Genomic DNA, 17,322 nt, shown 5'->3' on the forward strand with positions numbered 1-17,322 from the left:
ATTAGAACCAAAATGCATGACTTACTAAAAATAGCTGTGCTTTCCAAGAAGTTTGGAGAACATCGCGCTGGTCTGAAATGACTTCTGAAAGTGTTGTAACAATCCATAGCATCAAGGTCAATGCCACAAATAGAAGTCCAGAAATGCTGAACTTGCATCCTTTAAGAAGTTTGGAGTTTTTCCTAGCACAACTAGAGCTTACAGGAAAACTCGGAAAGTGGCTGAAATCTCACAAAACAATAATTACTAAAAATGGGGACATTACAAGATGTTGTAGGAATTATATATGGAAACAACTAGTATGATCTAATCTCTAAGTCAATGTCAGAGAAAGAAAGGAATTCATGCATAAAGGAAGGAATTTATGCATTAAACATTCTCTTTTGAGAGTTTCCTAGAATGATTTGATATTTGCATCTTTTCTCTGAGTGGAATTGCCATGGTATATATGTAGATCAAGATATCCTGTTCCTTGGCATTAACTCGTACCCATGAAGCATATCATGCAGCTTACTTAAGATCTCTGCTTTTGAGATTATCCATGGTTTGTTGAAAGCAGTGTGTAGAACTGAATAAATAAACTGTCATATCATCTGATTGTTGATTTCCAAACCGCATTTTCTAGAGGAGATGGCAAGCATACTGGATCATGCCACTTGGTAATATAATTCTGATGCTATGCTAGAATATGTGCAACTATAAACAGCTGTTTAGGTGTTTAGAATTTGAGAAGGATATTTCAGTTGGATTTGTGAACATGAATTGAACTGAAAAGAGGCTCATACATTCTATTTGTGTCTTTGGTGATATGACAATGTATCAGAAGTGTAAGAAACTTATTTTTAAACTAATAGTTGTCTTTTATCATCAGGTTTATAATGAAGCTGATGTTGTGGGAATGAATGGGTAAATAAATGGAGTTTACTCCATTGTGTACAAAAAAGAAAAAAGATTAATTTATTCTATGTGGATAGAGAATATGACCATAGTCGAGGGGCTTGCAACCCAAGTCTAATATCTCAGCATACAAGTATGTGTCATGGCACTTGCTTCATTTAGTAATACAAATGGCAGGGTGTGAGGATTTGGTGAATGATTTGGATTCAGATTGTTTAGGTCCTGGAGGAAGCTGTAGTTACTTGGATTCTTAATAATAGATTTTTCATAGCACATCCTTAAATAGTTGGGTGATCTGTTCAGTTCACCCATTTTTAAAGAGGTGATAGCTGTGCCAAAGTTTAGCTGTGTCTGTGACCCTTTACATCTAATAAACATCTTAGAGAAATTGTGCATTTATATTGGGAACACTGAATGTAAGAACATCATTTAACCTTACAACTCTAACACATATTTAGCACTTATTTTGTTTGTATGATTTTTAAACTCATCTTCCCACTTTTGATAGTCATTCAAGTACCGTGATAACATTTTGACACAAATCTAGAGACTGATGCCCTACTCCTATTTTCTTGCACCACAGATATTAGTATGTCCGAAGTCTTTAAAATCTGTATTCTAGATGTGACTTTTTTGACTGAGACACTTAGAAACATGAGTTCTTTGTTGATTTTATAATAACCATCCTCACATGGGCTTTGAGAATGTTTCTGGTAAAGATAATCCAGAAATAATTTTTAGACTTTAGTCTAATGATTATATTTCTTGCATAAATGTTCTTACAATTCTATGATCTTGATCTCTTTTATGCTGATTCTTCAGCTGGGTCAATCAACCCCCATGTTCTAGATGTGGATCTGAAACTGCTAGCATTGGCATGGGCAGTGCTGCAACTGAGGAGCTTCGATTTGGAGCAAATAGGGTTGAACTATACAGGTAAGAGCATGTTTTTTTGTTTCTATCACAGTCAATGCTTGATCCTGCCATCTGGTCTCTGCAGCATAGTTCACAGTTAAAATGTCTAAAGTGATTTGTTTGCAAGGCACATTAACATTTGCACTTATATGATTTGATGCTAGGGCAAATAGATCCATCAAACATAAGAAATGATTCTAATGAAGAACAAACTATTATTTATTCTGTTTTCTTATTACAATGCATAGAAAATCTGGTTCGATAAATTGATTCCTTAATGTATTTGACATGTCTGTGCATGGATGCATAAATCTATTTGGTTGTCCTCAATCCAACTTATGCTTTGTGGGTGTGGATGTTATAAATACAATACTCCTTTTTTTTCATTCCAATCAAATTTGAACCAGCATTCCATCTATATGATTCTTTGTCTAAATTGTCTTTACATTCTACAAACAAATGGTGTTGTCAATGTTAATGTAACATCCCCTTTTCCCGGGCCTTAGCTAGCAACTAGCTCATTATCGAAAATACAGATACTACTTCACATTCATGAGAAGGCAGTTATAACAGTTATCTTGCATGTTCATATGGAAGAGATTAATGGTTATAATCAGTTAAACTGAAATATCATAACTAACAATTGAAGGGCATATTAAATAAAACTAAGTTAAGGATCTTAAGTTTTTCATACCTTAATTTCCAAAACCAGAATCTGCCTAGGAAACATTTGCAAAACCCAGGTTAGTCCACATGTACCACTTAGGGCATAAATAGTTAAACCAATGTATCGTAATGATCAATACCATTCAGGGCATCAAATACCACTGTATCATTCATTTTCTTTCCTATTGCTAACTACCAACAACATATAGTTTAAAAGATACGTTCATTTTTGTTATTCACATAAAGAACAATTATAACATTCCTCAAGTAGGCCTATCTCAAGCATAGAGATATATTTCATGTTCAATTGGAAAATCAACCGATCTAATTGTTTACCAATTACATTGAAGAGGAAAAGCTGGTTTCATTAAAGGGGGGCAACTTATTCAACAATATTAATCAATTTAACATATCTTCAACTTGTAATTTCAAGTATCATAAAAGTAAACTACCCATTATCAGAAGATATTAAATGCATATCATATCTCTTTCTTGTGCAAGCTTTGGCATCTAGTGGAGAAGAGAATCATTGTCAGGGGCTTAACCTCCTAACTATGGACCCTAAAATATCCCCACACAATCTCAACCGAGAAAGGTCCTCCCTATCCGGAAACAAACATGGGACACCGTGTCTAGTCACTGAGCATCCTAGTATTAGAGTATCAACCATTGCTCGACTAGACAACAGGATTTGAACATTGGACTGCCATGAGCTGACTTAGTTATTTAATATGATATATATTACTGAATTCATGTCTTCTCTTTTACATGCAGGGTAATTCCACTATTCATTTGCTATCATTCCACACTCTTCATCTCGACCTTGCTGGTCATCCTTGATGAATCCCATTGTGATTGTCTATAAATCATAACCAAACTTTGTTTACTACAGACAAGTTTTACTCTGCCCCACCTGGACTTATAACAAATTGATATCAAAAGGATCACTGGCATTTCATTATCATTGTTAACAATTCCCTTTGATGATGCCTATTCCTATCCCAGAGAGATATGAACTATGCCCTTGTTTAAAAATCTCACATAGCTTAAGTGTCTCTCTTTTATTTGTAGATTCTAGAAAAGAAAATTCTATATAGCAGAGGAATTAGATTTTATTTTATGAATTTAAACAATCAGCTATGAAGTCTTATCATCCTATCTCGGACCCTAGTCTACCTGGCTATGACATTACCATTTTCTTTCTATATGCTTAAATCACATAAATCAAAAACATAAATAAAGGAAAGAGATAGTGTTACGGAAGAATGCATGACCTGGCTCGTAGCAAGGATTTAGTCAACCTCATATGCTGGTGGTAGCTTGTACTACCTGGTACGGTACCCAGACTGGAGTATACCAAGCCTCTTATCAAATCATAGGTCTCAACATGGATGCAATACGCAATTATCAAATCGTAGGTCTCATAGGTCTCAACATGTTTTTGAAAGACATGCAATTGGGCAAAAAATCACCACTTTGCCTTGGTGGAGTTTTAAAATATGAAAACAGATTTTAAAATGCATGTAATTGGGCCAAAAAACGCCACTTTGGCTTAGGCTAAGTGAAATGGGTTTTTAAATAAACACACACATGCAATTGGGTCCGAAATTGCCACCTAGTGCATTTACATGTTATTAAAACATGCATTTTAACTTGAAAAGTCCATTAAGTGGTAATTTTAAAAGATGTATATGCAATAGGTTAGAAAAACCCTATTTAAATTCATTAATATAATTAAAATAAACTTATACATACCATTTTCTTTCTATATGCTTAAATCACATAAATCAAAAACATAAATAAAGGAAAGAGATAGTGTTACAGAAGAATGCACGACCTGGCTCGTAGTAAGGATTTAGTCACCCTCATATGCTAGTGGTAACGTGTACTACCTAGTGTGGTTCCTAGATTGGAGCATACCAGGCCTCTTATCAAATCATAGGTCTCAACATGGATGCAATACGCAATTATCAAATTGTAGGTCTCATAGGTTTCAACATGTTTTTGAAGACATGCAATTGGGCAAAAATTCGCCACTTTGCCTTGGTGGAGTTTTAAAACATGAAAACACATTTTAAAATGCATGTAGTTGGGCCAAAAAATGCCACTTTGGCTTAGGCTAAGTGAAATGGGTTTTTAAATACTACATACACATGCAATTGGGTCCAAAATTGCCACCTAGTGCATTTACATGTTATTAAAACATAATTTTTAACTTGAGAAGTCCATTAAGTGGTAATTTTAAAAGATGTATATGCAATAGGTTAGAGAAACCCCATTTAAATTCATTTATATAAGTTAAAATAAACTTATACATGCAACAACATATGTAAATGGGTTAGATTTTGCCACTTACATTGATTTAATAAGTTTTAAATATGCAGATGCATATTAAAAACCCATTTAACACATTAAAATGTGTTATTGCATTGAAAATGTCCATATAAATTAATGCTAGGACTTATATTTTATTGGAAGTGGGTTTTCACATAGTGATTTGCATGTTGATGTATGCAATGTATAATAAAAATTCCACTTTATGCACTTAAGTTGTCTCATGTAATTATATTTAATATTTAACTATAGTTTTTAGTAAAGTAACATGAAAAATAATCTTGAAAAATACTATTTTCATAAGACATAAAAAATTATGTTCAAATAAATTCTAAATGAGCTGAAATTTTGAAATGGACCACAAAATCCACGTTAAATACCAAATATAATCTTATGTTGTGCAATTGCCAATAAAAAGCCCACTTTTATGAGGTTTTTAATAAAAATATGTAGCTGATCTGAAAAACCCCACCTTTTCCCTTATAACTTGAGCTAGACAATTTTGATTTTGATCTAAGTTAGCTTAGAACTGTTGATGTAGCATTAGTTGAAGTAATATTAAATACTTGAAATCATGATTTATATGAACTCTATTCTACCGCTGATAGCAAAGGAAACAAATTACATGGAAACTAACGATTACATTTGTTGATGTGAGAAACTAATAATTACATTTGTTAATGTGGGAAACTATTGATTAGTCATGCCTTTGGCCACGTAGAGTCATGTCTCTACGGGGATATGGCTCTCCATTTTAATATATATATATATATATATATATATATATATATATATATATATGCCAAGCAGTCGTTGGGATCAATATCAATACAAGGCATACACAGTCCCAGCGATTGCTCTCCCTGCAGGTTAATAAAATCAAGATCAGCAATCCTCCATTGGTGTTCAATTTTGAAGATTGCATTACACAAATTGCTATTCAAAGAAGAAGATCTGCATCATTCATTCAATGTCATCAGTTTGAGATAACAAGTAAGGTAATTTGTATTTGTGCAAGTCTGCTATAATAGTTTCTCTTTATCAGAGATCCTTACATTTAACAAGAACGAGCGACATTCCAAGGGCTATTATCCTAAGGAAAAAACAAAACCAATGACTATTTACAACACAAATAAAAATGAAGAAAGGACTTGAAAGTTTGCCAAAAATTGTGTGTTTACAATTAGAGAAGAAAAAACTCTTACTAACAAACAATTGGGGATTCAACTTGATGGAAACCTTCAAAAGAACGCATAGATAGAGCAACACATAGCACAATATAGGGATAACTAAGTGTCTTTCTGATACTTTATTGATGCGTTAAAACAAAGAGGTTGCACGTACGAAATAATGAGAAAATTGCATAAGGTTGCCTCAATTTTATGATGTCAAAATTGAGGACAACAGACTACTGATTGTATATTTCATATTCCTCACACTCTAGTTACAAATATCACCAAGAAGAAGGCTATGGATAGGTGGAATAAGGATACTCCTTATTGTACTAAGTTTGTAAATGACAATTGGTTGAGCACCAAGAGGCCAAATCTTGTCAGATGGCTAGTCAAAGGAGTGTGCAGAGGTGACTTCAAGGAAGAAATCAATGACCTCATCACATTTCTGAGTCGCTTGGTAGGGCTCAAGGATTCAAACACCTTCAAACCCTGGATGTATAAGTACATCTCACTCATAATACGGTAAAAAAAGAATGTGTTCTGGGCTGAATTGGTGAGCAACTCAATATGTGAGCAATTAGTGAATGTATTATCTATTGGTGTGTTGAACATGAACTCCTATGTGGTATACATTGCTGCTGCTTTGGGTACTTCTTTTGATTTATCAACAGGACATGATAGGTCTATAGTTCATGTGTAGGAATACTATGAGCGGCTGCCCTTAAAGCAAAGTCGGATACACTTTAGAGGGGCTTGGGATGCCTTCTTTGGGCATTTTATGTACTTATTTGATAAAGAATTTCTTAATAGGTGAGTATTTGATGAAACATGGAACAAGGTAAATGAATATGGTTGTATGTTTTTACAGTGCCCCAACTTCACATCTACGAGTTGGATGCTTCAAGAGAGAGCCATACACAATGCCAAAGTACCCTACTGATAAAATCATACTCATGGAGTTGGAAAGGCAACTTATGGAAGTCTAGGTTTATCAGTCTAGTTTGCACCGGCCTAGAGTAGGGATCTCATCTCGAAACCCATTGAAGATTGGAGGATACTCGATAGACATTGTGCCTAAAGCAAAAAACATGGAGTTTGAACTCCAAAGGATCACATTGAAAAGTTTGTAGCTAGGAGTTGTTTTGATTGGAGATGATTGCTTGAGAAGATGAGGAAGCAATTCTTGCACATATATTGTGTAGAAGATCTTTGGATTATGTACATAACGAGGTTTATATATGGCGCATGGATTATACTCGGTTGATTGTGAAGTGGATTGTAGATTTAAACTTGGCATCAATCCCTCCTAGATTTGAAGATGATCAAATCCTAGACCCTGAATATTTTTAGCATGATGTGGAGAAATAATCCATTCTTCCTCCTACATGGTCATACAAAAAAATACGTCCATTTGGGATAGATTCTAGTCTATTCTTGCTAATACCAATACATGGATGAAGAGAAGGGGTCTCAAATGCATCAAAATAAAGCCTAGCAAAGATTTTGATTTTGCTGGTCCAATTGGTTTGATATCAAAAATAAAAGGGTAAAGGTCATCCTCATCTACATTTGAGCCTCCTGTTCAAAGTTTTCCCAAGCTGTTTGTCTATTAAAGGAGGAAAGGATTCAAGAGTACTTGAGGTGAAAATGGTTGAATCTCAATCAATTCAAGTTGAATCAAGTGACAATAAAGCAATGAAATCAAAGGAGTCATCACCTCTCACTTCATTTCCTCTTGAAGTTCTCGCTGCAACTTCTCTTTCAGATTCAGATCCAATATCTGATGAATCCCATCATTTGCCTTTAGGTGTTGCTATGGATGCATTCTCCATTGAGCATCCATCTTTTGAAGATTCTGTTACTATTACACCAGCGTTGCTAGTGTCTTAAGCCACACTTGCATGAGAAACACAAGGAGATCAGTATGATTTTGAGAATGTTTTTGATGCATATTCCTTGTCGATTCCTTTTTCCATTGTTTGGTCTACAACATTACTTGATGTGACTTCAACTTAGTTCACACAATTCATGATTGAGGTCACACATAGTAGTCCTCCTATGACCATTCAGACTAAGACACCAGCTATACTTACCACTATTATGCAAGGTAAGACACCAGCTATAGTTACCACTATTATGCAAGGTAATCCATAGTTAACCATGGTAACTACTTCTTCAGTCAATGCATCTTTTCTCAACCTTCTGCTTTGGTTGAGCACTATCACACAAAAGGAAGAAAGAAGAAATCCCACCTAAGGAATTCAAGAGGCAAATGAGAAAACCAAGTGTCTTAAAGAATAAGAAAGCTATGACAGTTTCTTGAGTAGTGGTTGACGAAATTCACATCAAGTATGCTGAAGTCGTTGGATGACTTGTGGAGAAATCTACTAAAGACATGCAACCTTTTGATTACAGAATCACAAGGGTTGAACTTGGTAAACAAACAAGGCTGAGTTATCAATAGGATGCACATGAGGCAATTGACTTTCTTTCTCGAAAAAATGATGAACTGTGGGAAAAGAAAAGGAAACTCAAAGATGAGAATGCATGTCTATTGGGAATCATTGAAGAAATGAAGAGGTCCTCCACGGATAGTGAACTTGTTTTAGTTTTATAGAGAAAAGCGGAAGGCACATGTCATAGATGAATGGGTAACCGACATTGAATCACAAGGTTATCAACTCATTCGTGATATTTACACAATGCTGAGAAAGGGTAAGGAAGCTACTGCTCATTTAAGTGATATTCAAGAATCACTTAAACAACAATTACAATTGTTTGATGGGGATATTGGTGCTTGGAAGAGTATGATGGAGCTTAACTTGGAGTGTTTATGTTCTTATGAAGTCATCTCATCTGTTGAGATGTATCATGATTATAAGCATTTGATGATTAACAAAGAACAAGTTATGCAACAACTCTTGAAGGATACAGAGGCAGCAGTAGAGAAGATTAATTAGCAAAAACATATGATCAGTGAGTGCTTCAAAAAGTTTTCATGTGGGGATATCACTGAGAATGATGAACTCAGAAAAGCAGAGGATATTCTTACAGAGTTCATTAAAACAATTCGCTTGCAACTTGAAGGGGATAATTTCAATCTCAGTGCAATGAATTCATTTGCAAGTTGGAAGTGTTCATTAGATGAACTACAAAGTAAAAATGAGGTTTCTATCAAGGAGATTTCGAAGGCAGCCAACACATATGGAAGGGTCGTAATGGTTGTTGAGTACATTGGTGAGCTCGATGCTGAGGTTGTGTGGAATTTGCTACATAAATTTGCAAAGATTGTTAAGACCCTATGAACATTTCAAATTTTCATATGTTTTAAGTAGAATAGTTGTAGGAAGGCTACATGTAAAGAGTATTCATGTTGTAAATACAGGAAACATGTACCTATATAATTAGTTCATGTAGTTTAGTTGTAATCGCATTAGGCGTGCAACTTTGAATAAAGTCAAAGTAGTTAGTTAGGATAAGTATGGGTGGTTGAGATTGTTCTACTTTTTCGTCCACCTTTCTCTCTTTGTTTTCCTATATAAAGAGGAGAGTTCATTGTAAATAATCATCTTTTGCTTTATAGGACAAGGCTGGCTTGTGACTAGAACACTTTGTATTTCTTGTTGCAAAACTCTGAAGTGAATTAAGAAGCAAGTTTTTCCCAAACTTTGTGTTGAGATACTTGGAATTGATCATTGCCTCTTATGTTACATTAATTCATTCATCTTTGTTACTTCTCTCTTTAGAAGCATTTGAGGGTTTGATGCTATTTTTGGAAGACTTTGAGATTTCTTAAACGAGATTAATCTAGTTTGTTAGTGGCTGCAAGTACTAGGATTTGTAGACTTTGAGCTTGATTTCTTAGTATATTATTCATATTTGGATATTTGAACAAAGACTTTGAGCTTTGTTAGCTATTCACCCTTTTATTTCAAGAAGGTTGCTTGTAGGAGACTTTGGGATCTTACTATCAACCACACAAGTCAAGTATAACTGCTGTCTTAAGGTGGTTCTTACATCAATACTTAAGCTACCGGTATTATCATAGCAATAGATTCTTTTTGTTTAATTGCAAGTAGTAGTTGGTAATATAAAATCATTCCTGAAAAAAGAGGAATTGATTCAGTAAACCACCCTTTTGTTAATTCCAATTAGGCCTTTGTTATAGCCACCTATGGTAAGAAGTGAGCCTCGCCTATTGCTAAGAGGAGAGAGTTATTTCACTACATCGTTGCCTAAAGTTCCTATTTTGTAAGATGTGGTTATAGCGGCTCTCAAAATTTTAAGCCAACACATATGGACTTAGAGGCAAAATGCAAAATGTATATGAGAGTTTGGTTGTGACTAATTCCAATTAAGGAAGAATTCAGCTATTCAGGAAGAGCATTATGTAGTATGTGTGGCATGAAGGTTAGATATGCTATATGATATGAAATGAATTTCTTTATATAAGGGAAAAGTGAATTGGTTCTGAATCCATGATCAACTGTCATGTCATACTATGTCCTTATTCTTTCCATCACACTCTGTCTTGCAATAATATCTATGTTACGATTTAACATTTTCTTTATACTTTAAAAGTATAATTTGTTGAATTTTAGTTAATTTCTTATTTTGCATATTAATTTAATTATACTATTAAATATAGAAGTATATATAGTTTAACATATACATATAAAAAAATTGTTTATAATATATTTTTGTGATTGGTAATATAATATGTGAAGCAAAAATATATTTTATTATATATAAATATTAAATATTTTATTTAACCAACATCTCTTTTTGGATAATCTCAATGAAAGACAATCAAGGTAGTGCTAAAGCATGTTGAACTCACTAAAAAAGATAACTTTCTCCATCATTTACTCTTCTCCAAGAATTAACTTCAGATAATCTAATTAGAATTGGCTATGGATTAATTTTAATTGAATCCATCCGTGAACTATTGACATTCTCAAATTAGGAAACAATGAATCTTAAGGATCTTAATTAAGTTAGTGATAAGACATTTCTAATACGAATAATCAAAGGTCCTAAATTCCAAGGTTTTTATCTAACTGCCTATCCTTTTTATAATACTGATTCTTTCTTTCTTATACCCTTTAGTTAAGGTGACAGGGGCCTTAAATTTTTAAGGGATCTTGGCACCTTCAATCGAGTAAATAAGGAAATAATGATAAAAGGAAAAAGATCTACGAGGCAACATGATAAGTAAAATTACCATTAAAGGCTGCAATTATATAAATGTCAAAAAAAATGTTCTAGGAAGCACGTGCAAAATAATATTTGTACTCTTGAATGAGGGATATTATCAATTGTATAAACATTGAGTTTTGTAAAAGAAGGTATGCCTTCTTAAGATCCCATGAATTTTAAGGGGCACATGTATATCTACAACATCACTTCAGACCGGAGCTATATCAGGGGTTTTCTTCCCCATTCTCTATCCCCCTGTGCCTACACTTTGAATGGGGTAAAAATCAATAGTAAATATTTTTGAAATATAATATAACGCGTTTGCCTTTTATCGATAAAAAAACTATAATTTCTTTTTATTGTTTATTAACTATATAGTATCATAGATGCACTATTGGTAGAGATCATAGTTGGCATAATCACCAAATACTTGAAGATTTGCCTCTAATCGCCGAGTTTTTGGCGGTTTTACTTGCAGAAACATGATTGCTGATTTTTTTAAAAAAACTCACCATTTAATCATTGAATATTTGGAAAAAACTCAGCGATTTTTACAAAATGACTCAGCTGTGCCAGGTTAAAGCCAAAAACGTTAGTTTTTTGGCAGAAATTAATTACTATATTGCTTCCCGCCATCATCATTCCACATGAGAATGTGATTTTGTACCCACTATGCATTTATATGTATCTAAACTCTGCTTGTTCCTTTGTGTTCTCTTTTATTTACTCATTAAATGCATCTTCTCATTAAAATTTGCAAAAAAATTGTATATTTAATTAAATTTTAGCATTTTTTTAGGTTCCTGAGTTTTAAAAAAAATCGGCTGATTTTTTCCTAAATAAACTTTTAGGGGCTTGTCAAGTTGTTGTTGAGTGAGAGTTTTCCAACTACGATAGAGATAAGAACATTTTATATTCATTTTATAATAGTATACATTATAAAAATAAATTATAATTTTTTGCAAAAAATTTATTAATATCTAATTAACTCGTCAATGATAATAATAGTATTCAAATAATCTAAAAATGAAATGAAATGAATTACATAATTAAACATTACATAAACGTGCATAAACACAATTGTAATATTTTTTATTGAACTACATAAACATGCATAAAATTTAATTTGAAGAAAAGTACGATAAAAAAACATGAAAAGAAGTGTCATAAAAAATATGATCTCATTCTTGTGAAAGTGTGTATAAATGCTTAAGTTTTTCATATTGAAAGCAGCAAAAAAATAAGGGTGTGTACCTTTATACAACACCCAAAGTTTATGTTTTAAAGAGTTCATTTATTTATTTTTTTGGTTGGTAATAGATTAATTTATTGATCTTAACGAGCTAAATCCTGGCCCGAATGAGGGATGGTTACAAACGGGAGAACCACCTCTCCAAATATAGAAACAACTATAAAGACTCATTAGCAAATAAACATCAGAAAAAAACAAAAAAAACCAAACCAATGCCATTATAGCCATTACATAAAATTCTTATCTCTGCCCTTTTTCTAAGAGCGGACAACCATATCAAATGATTTCTTCTCTCTTTTGCCTCTATTGCCCTTCATAGTCTCCTAACCATCTTCTACCTTGGCTTCCTTCTATTGCCAAGTCAAATTATCTTCCATCAAACTACATCCTTCATTGAGCCGATCCTTGCCATATTGCGCCAAACTATTAGTTGAATGATCATTCACCCTATCTCGGGATCCTATAGGCCTTTTCTTTTGTCTTCCGACTGATGTAGCAAAAACCTTGCAGCAATTCCTCTCCATTACAGGATCAACATCCTAACTACCATTCCCCTTTACTTTAGGATCAATCGCACTAACCTCTAGGACCTCACCATCTTGCATAACATCCATCTGTTCCAAATTAACCTTCACCGGTTGTTCAGTTAATCTATATTTCTCTCTTCTATTTGGTGTTCCCACAATCTCTTGAGAAGCCACACGTAAGCCACCATTCACCTCGTCTTTATTCATTAGCTTCCTTGAAGAAGGATCAATGATTGAGGGTGCCTCCTAAGATGACTTCAGCATATCTTCAGCAACAACTTGAGAGAAACTTTTTTGTTTCTCAACTTTCTTCTCAATTGTGTAGTGTTGAGTGGAAACATTTTTCCACCATGTAGATGCAAATGTAGCTCTCACCTTTTTACACTCTGCAGCTACATGCCTTGTTTGAAAACACCTTCTACATTTGAAGGGAATCCCTTTATAATCTATTGCTTGAACCCAACAATGCTTCAAGGTTTTAATTGAATTTTTTGTTGGAAAGCCATCAAAAGCATCCATTTCCACCAAAATACGAGCAAATGTAGAGTGCAACATTAAAGAGTTCATTTATATTAAGATTTTTATTCAATCAAATATAATAATTGAAAAATATTAACACAAGTAATTTTCAAATGAATAAAACAAATCAAACGAACTACGCTATGGGATCGAGGCGGGGACGTCTTTTCAGTAAAAATTTGAGTCTAATACTTCTTTGTAAAGCAACAATTTTTATGATGGTAATTTTATATACTAATATTGTTGGATTACTAATGTACGTTGAAGGTTCATCATCAAGAAGGTTGTCATCATCGAAAGGACCATGGACTTTTCAGTGGTATAAGAGCATAATCTTGCCATCCTATGAATAACGGTCTATGCAAATTTATCAAAGGAGATCAAAAAAGACTACCATGAACGAAATGGCTAATGATTTGAGATCTTTCATTGAGCAAACAATTCAAACTATTATGAGTCGAAACCAAAAATTAGAAAAATCCAACTAGGCCTACTAAAAGCCTTGAAAAATATGAGAAATTTGATTAATAACCTCAAGAACCATCCTTCTAATGGGAGAGATATAAACTCCAACCATTCAAAAAATAATGAGTCATCCTCATCTAGAGTCCCCACAACCCCCTTCCTACCCACGAAAGAAAGCTTATGCAAATTTAAAGGCCCACATTAGGGAGGTTGTATCATTTATAGAATTTTGTAAAGACTAATGATGAGAGGTACCTAGGAGGCACAAAAAAAAAGAGCTCAAACAGTAAGAGAACAAAGTAACCCTTCTAAATTTTGATGGATCAGGAAAATCCAAAGCTCATGCATCATTATAGAAATTTAATACCTTCTTCACCTTAAGCCCCATGACTGAAGAAGACACTCTAACTCACAATACTTCTTTTGAATGGGGTGACAAATGAATGGTGGAATCATGTGCTTATCTCCCTAGACCATCAAAATATAAACTCGTGTGAGGAATTTTGCCAAAAACCTATTGTAGATTTGATGAGAAAGGACATGAATGGTATTTCTAAGAGCTAACCCACCTCAAACAAATGGGAGTTGTGGATGAATTTTCCTGCCAATTCTAGGGGTTTTCCATTATGATCCCAGATCTTTCTTAAAAGAGGCTCACTTATATGTTTATAGAAGGGCTTAAAGATTCCTATAAAACCATTTGAACCCCAAAACTTGAAGGAAGCCATCAGAAAGGGAAGAAAAGTAGAATCTAATACATCAAAAGAAAGATTCAAAACTTTTCTGTCTAGGACATCACATAAGCATAAAGGATCAAAAAGAGATGGTAAGGGGAAATCATGTTACTTTTGTAAAGAACAATGGATTCTAGGACACTAGTGTCAAGGAAAAGAAGCACTCAAGAACAAGGATGACTTCACAAGGAAAGGCTTATGTTTTAAATACAGAGAACCTTGGGCATGTGGCCACCAATACAAAAGAGGGAAGTTACATAGAATTGAGGAAACATGCGAGGATGAGATTCTTGATAAAAGGGAAAAGGTTGACAAGTAGGAAAATGGAACACTTATCGTCATCACTCAAGAAAATAAACATAGAACCTTTCCAATGAAGGATACATCAATAATTGTGTGTAAAGGATGATAAGGGTTTAGAATTATGTATTGTGTGCTTTCTTAGAGAGTTGTGCTGGTTAAATTATGTCAACAATAAGTTCTATTTAGTCCTTTGCAAGCTGAATGGATTAATGTCAGTACCTCAATTAGGCATAATAGTTGAAGTAGTCTAGTAAAATAATTTTGTATATATCTTAGAGTTATTAGTTTTCTTTGCTCAAGGACAATTTTAAATGAAAGCGAGTTTGATCAGAATAAAAGCCATCGTGTTGATGTATACTTATAAAAATACAACGCTGGCTAACACATGATATAAAATGCTTAAACAAAAGTCTCAAAAATGAATTGGGCATATATGAGAGTGCAACTTGGATGATTACCTCAAGATAAACTTTCTTTATTAATTTGGAACCAAGGGTTTAGCACTATGCTCCATGGGGTCGTGCCCCTTGTCAAATTTCCACTGCACCTAGCCTAGGGATGATATAGGGCCGGGAATATCCCATTCTCAAATTTGTTTCCTTTTTTCGAGAAAATGGGACATTTTGGAAACAACACTTTGAGAGCAACAAGGTACAGGGGTACAAGTAAAAGTCCTTGGGAGGGCTAGGGGATGGCTAGATGTCCCCTACCCATCTTGAGTACTTCTAGCTGTTCTCTATGGCTCAAGCCAATTTTGGACAGCCAGTTTTAAAAAGTAAGACATTTTAAAATTTGTAAAAAATGCAGGGTGGTCCGCAAAGACACCCAAACCACATTTAATAATAACAAAACCTAATTTAAGCATAAAATAACCAAAAAGTGATTAAGAAATGTTAGGTTTTTGGTGATTGCTGCAAATGTAGTTGCATTGCCATTTTGGTATATGCTTTTCAAATGCATCAATCTCCTCTTATAGATATTGTGAATGAGACATGTAGAGACATGTCCATCCATTATAATTAATAAAAAATTATATAATATCTCATATATATGTATGTATGTATGTACGTATGTATATGTATATTTATACTATAGTCTCATAGGTTTAACTGACTGAACCTACCAAACATCAACATTCCTTAGCTAGGGAGGATAAACAAGAATATGAACAATATATTACCTCAATGTAAGAAATGGTTGCATGAATGTCAACTCATTTGACTTCCTGGTTTATTGAATGCTAACTCATTTGACATTTGAAAGTCAACTCATTTGACTTTGAATATCAACTCATTTGATATTTGAATGCCAACTCTTTTGACATTCATGAATGTCAACTCATTTGACATTCACTAGGCGCTTAAATGTTCACAAGGTATGTGCATTCACATTCTCATACATACCATATAAACATCTAGCATGCAAAGTATAATCTGATATACATACCATATAAACATCTAGCATGCAAAGTATAATATATCATGATCTGCATAGACATCGTAAGATATCCATCATAATAGATTAAGTTATTGAAAGATCGTCACCTTTCAATAACTTCTGCAAATACAAGTGATGATCATTTGGAAGCTGTTACTTCCTCATGATGTACACAGAGGGTAGGCCCAAATAGTCATGAAATGTATTCATCAATCATAGTTCTATTGACTGTTACAATGTATCGATTACTGGAGAATCCATCTCAACATGGTCTACTCCCTCTTAATCAATACATCTAAGATCACTGAAGGTTGAGGAAACCATATCCTCTATCTGCTCCCTTTCTTTCAAAATTGCATCTATTGAAATGTTAGGCTCCTTTAAAATCTTAATCTCCCTCTTCCTACAAGAAGATTCTCAGAGGAAAAGATCAAAGGCAAATATAACTCTTATAGTAAAAAATCACCTATAATTATTCTCAATAATAATTGTTGTTCATTTTTCACATACGTTCAAATGAAGTAAAATACATGCTTATTACTTTCAAAGTAATTTTCAGAAAATACATCAAAGAAAGGTATTTTATTCATTTTGAAATAATGTTCAATATTTGCATGATGGAGTAAATCATGACAGAAATTAAATGCTGAAAGTAAATTTCTCCCACACATCTGACTGTGAGAGTAGTCTCTACGTACTGACATATATCTATACCCTATTGAAATCAATAACTGAATAGAAGAGTAAAAGGAGAAAGGTTCATGGGCACTAGTCATTGCCTGTAATGACTGGTGATGTGGCATCCAACTGTGTCCATCCTCTCGCTGTTCCAGATCTTGCCCGTTCTGTGCTTCCAATTCCTGCATTCACAAAGGAGAAATGGGTTAGATCCAATGGAT

The 17,322-nt window shown here is 33.8% G+C and overlaps 1 protein-coding gene across 3 annotated transcripts in view; it reads left to right on the top strand.

Annotated features, from left to right (window-relative positions):
- PNG1 (peptide-N-glycanase 1) overlaps positions 1–17,322 on the top strand; it is a 286,311-nt gene that overhangs the window by 141,023 nt on the left and 127,966 nt on the right. For all 3 annotated transcript variants that reach the window (XR_016363877.1, XM_089825430.1, XM_089825431.1), the window contains exon 7: positions 1,720–1,833. Coding sequence is in view for 2 of the 3 variants with exons in the window: in XM_089825430.1 (XP_089681556.1) it covers positions 1,720–1,833 (114 nt within the window). In the remaining variant the exon portion in view is untranslated. The remainder of the gene's footprint in view (positions 1–1,719; positions 1,834–17,322) is intronic.

Source organism: Cupressus sempervirens, chromosome 4 (genome assembly GCF_028749045.1).
Source record: "Cupressus sempervirens isolate cs-2001-9-10 chromosome 4, ASM2874904v1, whole genome shotgun sequence".
Lineage (NCBI taxonomy): Eukaryota > Viridiplantae > Streptophyta > Pinopsida > Cupressales > Cupressaceae > Cupressus > Cupressus sempervirens.